Genomic DNA, 15,848 nt, shown 5'->3' with positions numbered 1-15,848 from the left:
GTGGTTAGTTGTTATAGGTAATGCCATTTTGAGAGGGACAGCGATATCTCACCTCTCTAAAATGGCTGCCATTTTACCTCAGGCTGTGCACCAAGAGCTGTTCCCTCTATACCAGTTCAGTACATATTGCCGGGACTACATTTGACCTCAGGCTGTGCACCAAGAGCTGTTCCCTCTATACCAGTTCAGTACATATTGCCGGGACTACATTTGACCTCAGGCTGTGCACCAAGAGCTGTTCCCTCTATACCAGTTCAGTACATATTGCTGGGACTACATTTTATAGAGGGTGACGGCTGTTTACAGGGATATTTTAGAGGCTTGCTAACCATAGTTATATCTGGAGTATGTGCATTAAAATATGTATTTCTTTTTCTCAGTAAGCAGAGTGAGGATTGTTCTATCTGCACAGTCTCTGTTTTCTTCGGTTAAAACATGACAGGAAAAGGAAATGCTTCAAAAGCCAAAGCTACTAAAGCCATTATATACCACTGTATACGTGTTCTACCGGTCAGGCAAAATGTCGCAGTCATCATTCCACTTCCTGGCTTGGTGGAACCGGTCCCGAGGCTGGGATGACTCACCCGGCGCCAAGGAACCCACTTCGCCTCAGGTATTGGTCCGGCCTCTAGCAGAAGCTGCATATGGATGACCAGAGGCCCAGATCCAGGAAAGCCAACCATATCATTCTATTACAGTTGGCTCAGTAGGTACCCAGTCTGTGTCAGGACGCTAATGCTTCCCGTCACAATACAATGCTCTTATCCCGCTCCATAGGTCATCCGGCTCATAATCAGTCTACTGCAGAATCTATTGATGAGTCATGTGATGCATTCTCTTCTTTTCCCCTATATGACCTTCTAAGGTACAATTTTTAGTAGAGTCAGAGTTGCATAGTTCTCTGGATGAGGGGGTAGAAGGATATATGGAGGAACCCATTTGTGATGACAATTTTTCATGGAAACAGAAATCACAACCTTATACACAACCAGACTTCTGATTTCAGCCATTAGTCAGGTCCATCATTTTGAGCATGCGCTGTACCTCAAAGCACATGAAGTTTTTCTTATTTAAATGCAAAAAAGGAGCCTTTTCCTTCTGTTTTATCATTTATTGACGAGGCTTAGGTAAAAATACAGACAGGCCAATCTAAGCAACTAGGTTTCTCGATCTTTTCCCCCTTTCAACAGCATGAGGTAGGACAGCACTTCTCAAACTGTGGTTCCTGACCACAAAGTGGGTTCCAACAAACTGAGCATGGGGTTGCTGGCCATCCGGCTGATGACATCTCTGATCTTTCAGTCTGTGATACAAGGAGTCTAAAGCAATATACAATTAAAATTATTTTTCACACTCATCAGATCATTTTGTGCCTCCACAAGGCTATTATGCATGTGCGGACTGGTGAGGACACATGTGGCCGCCATTCTGTGGTAACTTGCTGGGGTCCTGAAACCATTTTTATAGACCAAGGGCGGGCCCGGATCAAAATAGTTTGTAAACCCAATTTGGGAGAATACTGGTTGACGCATCCGTAACAAGACTGTCTAAGGCCTCTATGATGATCTATTTCTGGGACTAAGCTTTTTAAAAGATGCAGTAGACAGAAGATGTGAAACGGTGGTAAATGCTCATTTGGTTTCTCCCGGAATTACTTACTGTTGCAGAAAGTGATAGAAAAGCACACATAGAACAAGTTATAGAAGGAATAACATCTGGTACTTCTAGTGCAGACATGTTAGCTATTCTAGAACAGGTCACTTTACCCTATTCAGGAGAACCTGTAAAGGATTACACTTTTAAGTATATAAGTTCTGGCGGCCTGATCCAGGACTCTTTGGTTTAAATGTTGGAAAGCAGTAGTGAAGTCTAAAAAGACTCTTGAAGCTCTGACCACCGCAGGTTCAATACTAATTGGTCCAAATCTAGACACTATTACAACTGAAGCTGCACGTGACAGGAGTACCTGTAAAGTCCCATAGAACAAATTTGCAAACATTTTCATCACTTGGGGCAGTTTCCAAAATCAATGTGGTCTCTACTAGAATATTTCAGGCTAAGCAAGAGGTGGTCATCAAAGTACTAAAGCTGGCAATCGCAGGCCCAAAAAAAACCACCAAAAGCCTTCTGTATGATGGTCTCTTTCCCCACCTCCAGGTCAATTGAGGTAGAATAAGGTCCAAAAAGAACTCTTTTGAGATGAGTAAAAGGGATTAGTATCAGGGGTTATATTCTTGGCTGGTTGGGACCTACTACAAAGTGTTTCTTTATCAACGGACTTCGAAACAGATCCTGCAAGATTTCTTCTTCAAAAGTCCATGCAGTCCTTACATCTTCCGGAAATAATTGTATTGGTTCCGAAAGAACAATCAAGGAGTTTAGGGGCCTTTCGGCTAAGTCTGGGAGAGAGAGACGAAGCACCTGCTGCTAACGGTCATGTACAAGGCTTCTTTAAATTTGGACATGCAACAGCACCTTGAGTATTTACAAAAGTTATGGTAGAAGGAATGCACTGCTCAGAGCTTATTGCATCACAATTATTCTGTATCTAGAAATTGTCCACAAACAGTTCAATTCCATGGGAGGTGACTATGTGGAGAAACAGACAAAATAACGTTTTAGTTATTTATTTTTTATAGCCAAAATGTTTTATTTTTATGTTTTATAGTATCCAAGGTAGTGCCTGAAGCCCAGTTCCAATCCAAGGTTCTGTAAATCAGTCAGGCAGCAAGGTTGAAGAAATCAAATCCATCTACACACTAAGATAGTTTAACAAGATATTTCAGTTAGTTGGCGAATTACTACTTTGGTGGTTGAGAGACGAGAACCTGGTCAGTCACCAATTGAATTGTTCTGACTTTAAATCTCCAATAGAACTAATACAGTCAAATGTCCCTATAAATGTCTTCAAGCTTCAAATAGCATAAAAAGCTCTCTTGCACTCGCTGTGGTTTCGCCGGAGCAAGTGAATTCATATACAATGTCTCAGCAGTGGTCTACCAGCAGGTGGAAACCATGAGATCATTGGCAAATATTTACATTCGGAAAGATGTGTCCCAATCTGGGGAGTGTATATTCCAAGGGTCACAATTTGTGAAGCGGACCACCTGAGTTAATACAGGGGGAGATGTCTCTTCAACCACAAGTGATTCTACAGTTGGTAGAGCGCTTTGGAAAGCCAGAAGTAAACTTAGCATCCAGGTTAAAGCACAAGCTTCGTCTTTGCAGAGCAAGAGCTCAAGATCCAGAGGCGTTCTGCACAGAGGCCATTCCGTGGAGTTTTTATCTGGCTGACATCTTTCCCCCTTTACCATTGTTGCCAAAAAGTACTCAAGAAGACTAGACTAGGTCGAGTAGCAGTAATTCTCCTTGCAGAAAATTGGCTTCAGAGAACCTGGCACATGGACGTGTTTGGTCATGATGCAGATCCACCTTGACGTTTACCACCACGCGCCGGCTTTCTAAGTCATCAACTCACCCCCCCCCCCCTTAAATTGGACTGCTTTGGGGAATCCTCAGGGTAACTATTTCTTCTTTTATTCTTATTGAGGTTGTGTTGACTTTCAAGCCTTACTGGGCTGTGCAAGTTTTACCAAAGGCTGATTGGCTGTACACAGCAGGTGGATGGTGGCAGAGGGGAGGAGCCTTCAGTTACAAAGTTGGGATAAAACAACTTGTAGCCAATGCGAGTCTCGGAATGCTAACAGCAGCACAGACCATTTCAGAACGTGCTTCATACGTCATACAGACTTATAATCACAGTCAGTGTAATAGGTGTCTAGGAGTACATCTCCCAATAAAACCATTATTAGGCGCTACTAAACAGATTTTATAATGTATAATAATGTCAATATCACACACAGTTGCAGAGCGTCTATTGTGCTTGTGGCAGCACAATAAAATAACCTTCTAAAAGATACCAAGCAGATATAATTCCATTTAAATCCCCTGCGCTAATATAATAAAACTAGACTGACAGCAAAATTATATCAGATTTTTGTACATATATAAAGCTATATGAGGTGGATCAAAAAAAGTCCAAAGAAAAAATGGTGTTGATAAAGTTCAAAGGGATAAACCACAGGAAGCTTCCACTTTAGTAGTGTTAGATATATTGCACATAGTCCCGATCTTAAGGTGCCCACACACTAGAACGATTTTTTGGCCGATTTACGATAAATCTGATAAATGATCGCAGATCTTTCTACTGTGTGGGCACCTTTAGGATCTAGTGCAGCTGGGATCAATGAATAATGTCCACTGTATGCCGAATCTAGAGCACAATCTCAGTCCAGCAATTCTCGGCATTCCAGGGCTAAGATAAAGCGATGATGTTCGGGAGAGCCTTGGATGATCCGGTGACGTGTCCTTTGACGCATTTCGTTCCTTCGTGGGAACTTTATCAAAAAGACTCTTGGATAAAGCTCCCACAAAGGAGCAAAACGCGTCGGGCCAAGTCACTGGACCTCCCATTTGCTGCACCAACACCCAAGGATCTCCCGTACTTTACAGCGATCATCGCTTTATCTTAGCCCTGCTCAAATACCCACGCCTGTCACGCTGAATGCCGAGGATTGCCAAATGGCAGCAGTCACACACACACCTGTCTTTCTCAAATCACATCTTCCACAAGGGAGAGTGGACTCTAGACTGATCCCAGCTGCACTAGCTATGTGCAATATATCTGGTGCCCACACACTAGAAAGATTTGCGATCTTAAGATGTGCGCATAAATTAGCCTTGAAATCTTTTGTCCCTCCTGAATAAAAGATTTCAGGCAAGCGTCCAGCTTTACCATATGCGTTACTATGGATCTTTTGTTAAATCTACTGATCTTTCATGCAGCATGTAAAGGTGGCCATACACACGCAGATTTATCTTCAGATCTGTCTGGTTGGAACAAAAACATGGTTATGGATGAGAGCACATGACAGGTGACCATTTGCTTGGAAATGCTGGAAAACTGCCAAACTGTCACTCATCCATAACCATGTTCAACCGATTATCGGTAAAAATCACCCGATCAGTTGAAAATCAGCCAAAAAAATCGTTCTAGTGTGTCACCTTAACACTATTAAAGTGAAGTTTTCCAAGGCTTATCTCTTTGAACTTTATCAACACCATTTTTCTTTGGACTTTTTTGATCCACCTCATATAGTTTTTTTTATATATGTGCAATATGTTTAAGATTAAGCTATTATAGGAACCTTATGTTATGTTTATCAATTATTTATTTTTTTTATTAAAGAAATTGGATTTAATTTTCCTGTCAGTCTTGCCTTATTGTATTAGCACAGTGAAATACAATTTAATATGGGATTATCTTCCACCAGGATGAAACAATACATACAACTCCAATTCAGATTTCCATGAACACTTAAAATATTTCCCATATCAGACATTTGTAATATTACAGCACATTTTAGAAAAAAATATAAATATTTCCAACAGTTTCAACATTTCCTATTGATGTTTCTTTCCCAGCAGCCCCAGGACACCAGTTTTTTTCTCGGTTTGTTGAGGTTTTATTACATGTAAAAGTGAATGTGCTGTATCAGCGCTCACACGCAACCTCCCGCGTTCAACAGCTGGGGTTTGTTTTTAATTTATTTAAAAAAAAAGAAAGTTCTAGAGCAGAATCTGGGTTGTTGAGAATGTCGTGGGGTCAGATATTACACCATCTTCTGAAAGCTGATCATGGCTTCCTCCACCTTCTGGTATTCTGTCTCCAACTGTTTCATCTGGGGGAAGACACAAAGCGGGATTCGTGAGGGTAGAGGTAGATTTATGGATAAAAAATATTCTAAAGCAGCCCATACACGGTCCATTTAACGGATCCGTTTGGGACTTAATTAGCACACATCGGATCGGATCGGATCCCTAGTGCATGCACTGCGATCCGATGTGTACCTAGTACAAAAAGTATGTGCAGCACATACTTTTTGTACCGTACTATGTGATGCGCGGGAGCGCGCATCGCATAGTACAGAACGGAGCCATATACAACGGACCGTGTATGGGCTCCTTAACACTGAAAAATGTGCCACATCCATACGTAAGGATTCAGCTGCCACCAAGTGATTCTGTGCTGGATCCTATCCTAAATTTACATACTGGGAGGGGCCTAAACGATATAAACAGTTACATTTCTGGACTTTGCACATCACTAAAAACATAGCTTAAGACTAAAAAAAACAAAATAAGCAAAACACAGATGTAAAATAGAAAAGAGCATTTTTAGATCCTAAAGGGGTATTCAATTAGGTGCCAAATTTTTTGACAGTTGAAAAACCGGCACTTTTCAGGGGGTTTTAAGATGCACTTACATTTGACCTATTCAATTAAAGTGCCCATTTTTTCAAAAACTCCGGCACGGGCGACAAACATGTGCATTGGCTAATCATTCGCCGATCCACGTGTTTTTGTTGAAACAGCAGCCATTTTCATCAATATTTTAGTCATGTTTCATCGATGCAGTTTGAACTTTTAAAAGAAGTGAAACTGTACACTTGAAACATGAACAAAAACCGAAAACAGTTGCAATTGAATATCAAAGTCCATTTTTCTCCCCTTGATGAAAAAAAATTTGACTGAATTGAATACCCCCCTAAATCTCCAATTTCCATTACGTCTTCATCTTTAGATGTACTATGCACAATTTCTGAGCAAAACCTGTGGAATTGGTAAAAGTTGCAAAGACACAGCGCCACCTGCAGGTACAGAAGGCGACCGGCAAATCCAGAGGATCTATTGCAGCAGAGAAATCATTACATAGAGGTATTACTAAAGCCAAGTACACAATTGCACAAGTTCCTATTCTTCCTATAACACTTAGAACTGAAGGTCCAGGTGGACATGCAAATACATGTGTACGCTCTATTACAACCCACATCTCAGAACCATCTGCTGATACAGTGACTGGAGGCGCATCAGCAGAAGAGCTGTAGAGACCGGTTGTAGAGACTCACCTTGTCGGAGTCCTGTTGTTGCACTGCAGAAGGGACCTTGCTGTGATAATCTGCCCCTCCCATCCGCTCGCGCAGCTTGTCCAGCTGCCGGCCCAGCTCCGCCTCTTTTACCTTCAGTTTGGTCAACTCCTTCTCTGGATCAATGAGGCCCTGTCAGAAATACAGGTTTCACATTTCCAGGATACGGTCGTACGAAACCCACCTATTCCCCACAACTTTGGTGTGTATTTACAGTAACATGCCAGGATGTGCGAGAGGGATTACCTTGAGAATCAGGTAGACGGTGGCTTTGTCAGCAGCAGTGTTTACGGCGCTCCACTCTGGAGCAGGGTCCTCGGGCTGGAGGATCACAAGAGAGCCAGAGGAAGAGAGGACGGTGATATACTGGGTGTAAGCAGCAACCACGGCTTTGTTAGCATCGTCATGACACTTCACGTAACCTGTGGAAACCCAAGAAGAGACGGATCACGTACCGGTGTCACAAATCATTGCGGGGCTTGCAGAAACAGCAGCCAGAGCAGAGTGAGGTAAGCGGAGACATCCTACAGTGTAATGCAGGGAGGGGGTGTCGGCGGTTGCAGATTTAATGCGGGGGGGGGGGGGGGGGGGCGGTGTATGTAATATAGGGGGAGGGCAGCAGTGTATGTAATGCGGGGGGGGGGGGGGGGGTGCACACCTGGTGCTTTCTGACAGCTACTGATGGGGGAACGGGAGCTGGCCACCGCACTTGTAGGCCGATGGGACGTGCTACATGGGACGCGCCCATTTTGAATGTGGGCAAAGTGCCGCAGCCCAGCCAGCCTAGGGGGGAGCTTTGGGCCGGCCCACCGGGAGATGGCCCGGTTTCCCGGCGGGCCAATCCGCCCCTGGGAATACTCAGAGATGCCTTGACAGACGGCCTGGGGGCTTTTATTTATTTTTGGAAATATATGTAACCAAGATCTCTGAATTATGCTAGCGTGGTCTTTAACCCCTTCACTGGGTGAGTTTTTTTCTGGGGAGCGCTCCCTAAAAAAAAACCTCACCACTGTAACTCCAGGGTGCGGGCAGCGGTGCTGAACACTCCATCCGCCGCTGCCCGGCCCTGCCCCCTGCAACCCGGTTGTGTGCAGTGTGACGTTACAAGGTCAGCCAGGACCCCGGATGGGAGAGTACCGGGGGGGACTGTAGTATCTCAGACACATAATCAGCCAATTCCTCTTTACAGCTCTACACTGTTAATGTGCAACCAGTATTCAGGCTGCGGGATCGTCTCTTCCTATAGACATACTTAGGGCAAAGTCTGACTGTACAGAATAGCACAGACCGCACCTTGACGGTAACCGATGTACATATACATTAACCACACAACCCCTCTGCTTGAGGCTGATTATTTCCGGCATTGGGTAAACCTGCAAGCTATACAAGTACATATAATCCCCGTCCTAGGTTAATATGTCGGTGTAGCCGTTCCCCATCCTGGCATTTCTACTTCAGACTTTAGACGCATTGGAACCGCTGAAAGTTTCTGTTCTCCTACATGATCACAATATTCCTTTCTGTAAAACGTTGCCCTGTTTCAGCCAGAGCTGTGGAGTCGGAGGAAATTTCGAGTACCTGGAGTCGGAGTCGGCAAACAATGCACCAACTCCGAAAATTATAATTAATGACTCTACTGTAAGAATAAAGACCAATGCATGCAGTGCCTCACGTAACCGCAAAACGAACACGTTAAGTGACCGTGAAAAAGCATGCTTTTCATGTGCTTCACTATATGGCACGCAACGCACAATTCGGAGCACCAATACTTATAAATGTATTCTCCCTTGTAGTTTACAACTTATTTCCAACGTTCAATAAGGTTTTCAATACCTCGTTGGTAGAAATCACCTGGTGTAGACTCGAAAAATTAATTCAACGAAGTTCTCCCACCATACGCACAACCAAGCTCTGCCACCATACGCACAACCAAGCTCTCCCACCATACACACAACATCTTTTTGCGCGGATGAAGATCTTGTTTCATGCGCGGGGTCATTTGTTTACCTTGGGCTAAGCCATTCCTTACGCTGGTTCATATTGATGTACAGGCACCATTTTTCGTCGCCAGTAACGATTCGGTAAAGAAATCGTTCCTTGTGTCCATGAATTGAACGGTGACGAGCAAGCAAACCAGTGAAGATTGTGGCTCGTTGATTTTTGTTGTCGTCACAAAGCATGCGGAACTCATGCTCCACACTTCTGAACCTTTCCTAATGAGTGAAGATTCTTCTCTATAGCTAGAAGAGCTTAGAAGGACTTGATGGAACAGCTTCTTGGGTTCAACTGTTAGTGTTTATATTTATTTTAAAACCTGCGTGCCTGCTTGTCTGTATGAGGGTAGACGTGTACATGTTTCTGGAAGAAACTGTCTATCTATACATTTGCTAAGCCTATAACTACATTTCAAGATTAATATAAACCATTTCTAGGTTTTACAGAGTTTGATTTTGGTTCATATAGATAAGCTTTGTTTTTGTTCCCAAAACAACCAAATAATGTGGTTTTTATCTTTGAACTGGTAAAGTTCCTGTTCCTGATGTTTATGTCTACTGCTACTATCCAGCCGTTTTAATTAATTAATAAAAAAAAAAAAACTTTGTTTTCATTGTGTTTGTCCTTTGCTTAAACTGTTCAATACAGTAGACTGTTGGCTTCCCAGCCTCTAGTTTCTGTAGTAATAATATGTATGTTGCCTTTCTTTCCTTCAAGGAATGTATCAAATACATTCGCATATTAATACAGAGGAGTCGGAGCCGAGGAGTCAGTCAGAGGTACGAGGAGTCGGAACATTTATCTACCGACTCCACAGCCCTGGTTTCAGCACATGCATCGCTGTCACACTGGATAATGCCACCCCTGAGGATGGGCCCATGGGGGAATGATGGCGCCCTCTAGTGTTCTAGCAGCTGCCTGCATGATGTGTGGGGAATACAGAGGGCTCTAGTCACAGGTGATTAGAAAATCAGAACGCTTAGGACACATCATTGCCGTATACATTAGTTTATACTGTCCCGTGCCCATAGCATTAGAGCCTGCAAGTCGCACCGCCAGCAGGAGAGATTAGGGATGGGCATCAATGTTTAGAAAACATTGATGGTTTATGGTCAATGTTGAATAGTTTTGACATCGACGAGGGAGAACCAGATGGTTTCCCACTATCAATGTCAAGCTCAAACGAAGAGTTTGTTATGCTATTTCCTGGGACACTGAGCATAGATCCACCCAGGACACCCATAAAGCCCCGCCCCCATATTCTGATAGGCCCACAGACCAATCAGACAAATACAGTGGATGACCATCGATATGTAAAAACATTGATGGTCATCCATTGCATAGTTATGCACCATTGATGTCCAGTTAAACTTTTGCCATCATTGTTAAACATCGATGGCAAAGGCAACGATGGTCATCCCTAGGAGAGGTGGCTTGGCTATCATCGTATGTGATATATCGTATGCAAAATGACCGCGTGTTATTAAGACCTTTACATACACCACGTGGTATAAAGTGCCCCAAACTACTTCATTTGGGGTGCTTAGTTCTCACCTTATACCAGGGAGGGTAATTATACAATGACACCAATGTATACTCACAGTCCGCCTTGGTCTTGGTGAGATTATAGTCAGCTCGCAGAGACCGAATAGACTTTACAATAAGCAGAGCCAGATCCATATTTCTCTCTATTTCATCATCTCGCCAATGGAACTGCAGACAGAAAATTACACAAAGGTAATTATATTCTAAAATATTGTTTGACGTAATTTGTCCTCAAACTGCTAAAGCCATTCGTGCAACCTGAAGCCTGGCTCCAGCCCAACACCTTCACTTCCTACACCACCACCGCCCAATCACTGTCACCTGCCACACCACCACCGCCCAAATCACAGTCACCTGCCACACCACCACCGCCCAATCACTGTCACCTGCCACACCCCGCCCGCCCAATCACAGTCACCTGCCACACCACCACCGCCCAATCACTGTCACCTGCCATACTCCGTCAACCCAAACACCATCTCTTCCTACACCCCCGTCCACCCAAAAACCATCACCTCCCACACCACATCCACCCAAACACCATATCTGCCTACACCCCATCCACCCATCCACCCAGACACCGACACCTCCCACACCCCATCCACCAAAACACAATCACCTCACATACCCAGTCCACCCAGGCACCGCCACCTCCCACATCCCATCCACCCAAACACTGCCACCTCCCACCGCCACCTCACACACCCCCGTCCACCCAGGCACCGCCACCTCACAAACCCCCGTCCACCCAGGCACTGCCACCTCACACCCCATCCAGCCAAACACCGCCACCTCCCACACCCGTCCACCTCCACCTCACACACCCATGTCCACCCAGGCACCGCCACCTCACACCCACCCGTCCAACCAGGCACCGCCACCTCACAAACTCCATCCACCCAGACACCGCCACCTCCCACACCCCATCCACCCAAACACAATCACTTCACATACCCAGTCCACCCAGGCATAGCCACCTTCCACATCCCATCCACCCAAACACCGCCACCTCCCACACCAGTCCACCCAAACACCGCCACCTCCCACACCCGTCCACCCAAACACAATCACCTCCCACACCCTGTCCACCCAAACACCATCACCTCCCACACCCTGTCCAGCCCAACAGTCACCCCATCCACCCAAACGCCATCTCTTCCTACACCTCCAACACCCTGTCCACCCAGACACCGCCACCTCCCACCCACCCAAACACCGCCACCTCCCACACCCGTCCACCCAGGCACCGCCACCTTCCACACTTGTCCACCCAGGCACCGCCACCTCCCACACCCCATCCAACCAAACACTGCAACCTCCCACACCATGTCCACCCAATCACCTCCCACACCCCGTCCACCCCAACAACGTCACCTCCTACACTCCTTACACCCCAACACCATCACCTCCCAACCCTGTCCAGCCCAACACCGTCACTTCCCACACATCGTTCAGCCCAACACCGTCACTTCCCACACATCGTTCAGCCCAACACCGTCACTTCCCACACATCGTTCAGCCCAACACCGTCACTTCCCACACATCGTTCAGCCCAACACCGTCACTTCCCACACATCGTTCAGCCCAACACCGTCACTTCCCACACATCGTTCAGCCCAACACCGTCACTTCCCACACATCGTTCAGCCCAACACCGTCACTTCCTACACATCGTTCAGCCCAACACCGTCACTTCCCACACATCGTTCAGCCCAACACCGTCACTTCCCACACATCGTTCAGCCCAACACCGTCACTTCCCACACATCGTTCAGCCCAACACCGTCACTTCCCACACATCGTTCAGCCCAACATCATCACTTCCCACACATTGTTCAGCTCAACACTGTCACCTCCCACACCTCGAAAAAATTGCCACCATGACATTATCTATCTTTTTATATAGATAGATAGTATGAAAAATAAACTATTATTCTCCCTCCACCCATCCTCTATGTTATTCTCCCTCCACCCATCCTCTATGTTATTCTCCCTCCACCCATCCTCTATGTTATTCTCCCTCCACCCATCCTCTATGTTATTCTCCCTCTACCCATCCTCTATGTAAAAGTCTCTCCACCACACAGGCCCGTAGTGTAACAGCGCTCACCTCAGTAGTCTCAGGATAAGGAGTGACTGTGATACTGGGCAGATGATGTGAGGATCGTCTGGGGAGTCTCTGATACAGTTCTTCTGTGATAAATGGCATGAAGGGGGAGAGAAGACGGAGACCGGCATCCAGACACGAGTACAGGGTGTTCCGTGCTACCGCTATGGCTATTTCATCCATGCCGGAGAACACCGGCTTCAAACACTCCTGAGAAAACACATAACAGGAAAGTGAAGAGGTGAAGTCACAAACAAGGATGAAAGAGCTGCACCTAGGGAACGACATGGGCAAGATGGAATATATCTAGGGGGAAACCCCAGGGACCCATGGGAAAGGAAGGATTCTTACCAGGTAGACGTCACACAGATCATACAGCCAGAAGTTGTACACAGCCGTCGTGATCCCCGGGAAATCATAGCTGTGAAAGCCGGCGTTACACAGATCCACCGCTAGACTGAGACGGCTTAGGATCCATAAGTCCACCAGGCTTTCCTGTCCTGTGGGCTGTAACAGACAGACCAGACATAGGATTGTATAGTATTATAGGAGATCCCATGCCAGGAACACGGATGGCAGGTTCACACTTAGCTTTTCTTTAAGGTTATTTACTCACGCAAAATCAGGTATAGGCCATAGGGTCATACCTGTCCCTATGTCAATAGGTTGACAGGCCACAGTTCGACACATTAAAAGAGGTCGACATACCTTAAGTCGTCACAAGCAATATGTTTAGATGATAAAGGTTAACATAAGTTTTCCCATTTTTTTGGTGTCTATCTCGACATGGACACCGTGTAAGTGTACCGATTCGCTCACCCTGCTTCATGCGCAGTGCCACGCTACGCTCGGCACATTAGTATATCCCCCCTCTACAGATGGAGCCTTCTTCAAGAAGCCATCTCTGGATAGCCATGGTGAGCCATGGCTCACCAAGGCCTATTGTTCTCAGCTGCAATACAATACATAGAACAATAGAGTAGGGGATTAGCAGAGGATTAAGTTAAACAGTTCTGGCTCACTTATTCCTATTAAAGGGCTGAATGAGGATGGCTCCATCTCTATGTCCACTTGGATTGTAAATAATGAAGAAGAAAAAAAGTCCTTTTTGGGGGAAAAAAATTGTGAAAAACTGATGTCGACCAACATTCGACAACCTACGGTACTGACTGTCCACCACATTCCCCCAAAATCAGGGGCTGGACAGGTGTTATGGAATACAGAAACATCCAATATTAGATCAGGCAAGTCCTGGGTTTAAGGCTGTGACTGGGATCTGTGTGCACCAATATTATAGATCCAGCACAAATAATCCACGCAATTGCTTTGATACGTCACAATAGTAGACACCCATCCCGGAGTACAATGTCTGTGGGACAACAACAGTTTGTGGCTACACTTTCGTGTATAAAGCGGTTGTATATTACTGATTGTTAGTAACGGTGTGACGTGACTTCACATTATAAAGCCAAAAGTGTCCAATTTGTCTGTGCTAGAACATAAACTAGAAATACAATAAGGACATCGCTAGAACCAGTGGAAGAGGCCGTAAAACACGGACATACCAATATTACAATACTCACCAGCGAGGAGTCAGGCGGGGTATAATTGTCTCCCAGGCCTCTCATGGCAAACTTGGTTGCATTCCACAGCTTGTTGCAGAAATGGCGATAACCAAGGATCCGGTTGACATCCAGGTTAATATCGCGGCCTGAGCGAGACGACAATATTAAAAGCTTACAAAACGGTTTTAGGAGTTAGGAAAGTCTGGCAATGTCCCAATACCGTCCCCGGAACATACATGCAAAGGACTATACACCCACCCTGGCTGGTATAGGCGCACAAGGCGAACCTTAGGGCATCTGTTCCACATTCAGGAATTCCGTTAGGGTAGTCCGATTTCTGGGGAGCAAAGATAAGAGTAGTTGGCTTCAATGATTATTTGGCAACATTAAAATCTTCATGGTAAGACGACTCACCTGCCCGTCCTTGGCTCTCCCCAGCTCAGCCGGATCCAGGTTACTCTCCAGGAGCTGAGCATGCAGGCCCTGGGAAAGGAGATGGAATGATCAGGAAACCAGGGTAATCGTCAGGGTTATCTTCCTCTTCCCATTCTATCGTCCCGCCCCTGACTCCGTCCTTACCTCTAAGGTTATGCCTTTGATGACATCCAGGGGATCAATGACGTTTCCCAGCGACTTACTCATCTTACGCCCATGGGCATCACGTACGATGGCATGGAGGTACACCTGCCAGATAGTAGCGGCAGAGAGATTATTAGAGCAACAGAGCGGACACTGGTTAGAGAGAAAGATTGCCATGGACAGTGTAACAGTGAGTGCAGGGGTTCTCTAGTGCTCATTCTAGAACCCTGCACCTTTCAAACCCTTGCAGTTCCTCTCTCCTGCCTGGGGTGTCTCTGTTAGCTTAGTTGCTTCTAGTACAGTCTGGCCTGTATTGAGACACAGACCAGACTGTGCTAGAAACATCACAGAAGACAGAGACACCCCAGGCAGGAGAGAGGAACTGCATGGCTTTGATAGGTGCAGGGTTCTAGAGTGAACCCTAGGTCTAAATACAGTGAATGGCCAAGTTCTAAAGCAGTGGCTTTCCTGTAAGTCAGGGCTCTTCATCGATTGGCCCAAGGAGCTCTTCTCAATGGCCCGCTGACCAAGACACAGGTTGGGGGGGGAAAGGAGGCGGGGACAATGGCGCTAAAAGGGTTGGGGCAGTTGGCCAGCTCTGCTGTCACAGCCAGGGGAACAGGGACATCAGGAGGCTGCAGCCGGTGCTTAGCTTCTCACAGACAGGAAGTGAGGTTACTGATGGGGCTGAGCACTGGCAGGAGTAAAGGAAGCCAGGTTGAGCCCGCGGAGCTGCAGGATCCTGCCCTAGCAGCCCCACAGGGAGAGATAAAAACTGGATGAGGGGCATGGGGAGGGGGCTAATTACTCTGCTATGGAGGGGGGAGACCTATGAGGAGTGTGGTGCTACTGACATTGCTATGGGGGGGGGGGGGGGGGGGGGGCGAGACATGGGTGTGGGAGAGAGTACTGCTATGTGGGGGGGGGGGGAGGGCAGGAGGCAGAGACACATGGAAAGTGGGGTTAGTATCAGATGTATGGAGAGTGTGGGCTCAGAGGGCACACAGATGTTTAAAGTTCCATCAGCCCTGCTTCCCACAGGCTGCCAATTACGCATAGTACGCACTGCGC

General features: G+C 46.2%; 1 protein-coding gene across 3 annotated transcripts in view; it reads right to left on the bottom strand.

Moving 5' to 3' along the window:
• Positions 1 to 3,813: 3,813 nt before the first annotated feature.
• The window catches only part of VARS1 (valyl-tRNA synthetase 1), a 29,900-nt gene continuing 17,865 nt past the window's right edge, over positions 3,814 to 15,848 (bottom strand). For all 3 annotated transcript variants that reach the window (XM_083160046.1, XM_083160047.1, XM_083160048.1), the window contains exons 22-31: positions 14,778 to 14,882; positions 14,613 to 14,681; positions 14,457 to 14,535; positions 14,217 to 14,344; positions 12,985 to 13,140; positions 12,637 to 12,843; positions 10,583 to 10,694; positions 7,233 to 7,408; positions 6,969 to 7,118; positions 3,814 to 5,741 (exon numbers count right to left, since the gene is read on the bottom strand). In XM_083160046.1, the coding sequence (XP_083016172.1) occupies positions 5,673 to 5,741; positions 6,969 to 7,118; positions 7,233 to 7,408; positions 10,583 to 10,694; positions 12,637 to 12,843; positions 12,985 to 13,140; positions 14,217 to 14,344; positions 14,457 to 14,535; positions 14,613 to 14,681; positions 14,778 to 14,882 (1,251 nt within the window). In that variant the 3' untranslated portion in view covers positions 3,814 to 5,672. The remainder of the gene's footprint in view (positions 5,742 to 6,968; positions 7,119 to 7,232; positions 7,409 to 10,582; positions 10,695 to 12,636; positions 12,844 to 12,984; positions 13,141 to 14,216; positions 14,345 to 14,456; positions 14,536 to 14,612; positions 14,682 to 14,777; positions 14,883 to 15,848) is intronic.

The sequence above is a fragment of the Crinia signifera genome, chromosome 9, assembly GCF_055691185.1.
Source record: "Crinia signifera chromosome 9, ASM5569118v1, whole genome shotgun sequence".
Taxonomy (NCBI): Eukaryota; Metazoa; Chordata; class Amphibia; order Anura; family Myobatrachidae; genus Crinia; species Crinia signifera.
Note: the sequence above shows the minus strand (reverse complement) of the source record. Positions and strands in the feature narration are given on the sequence as shown.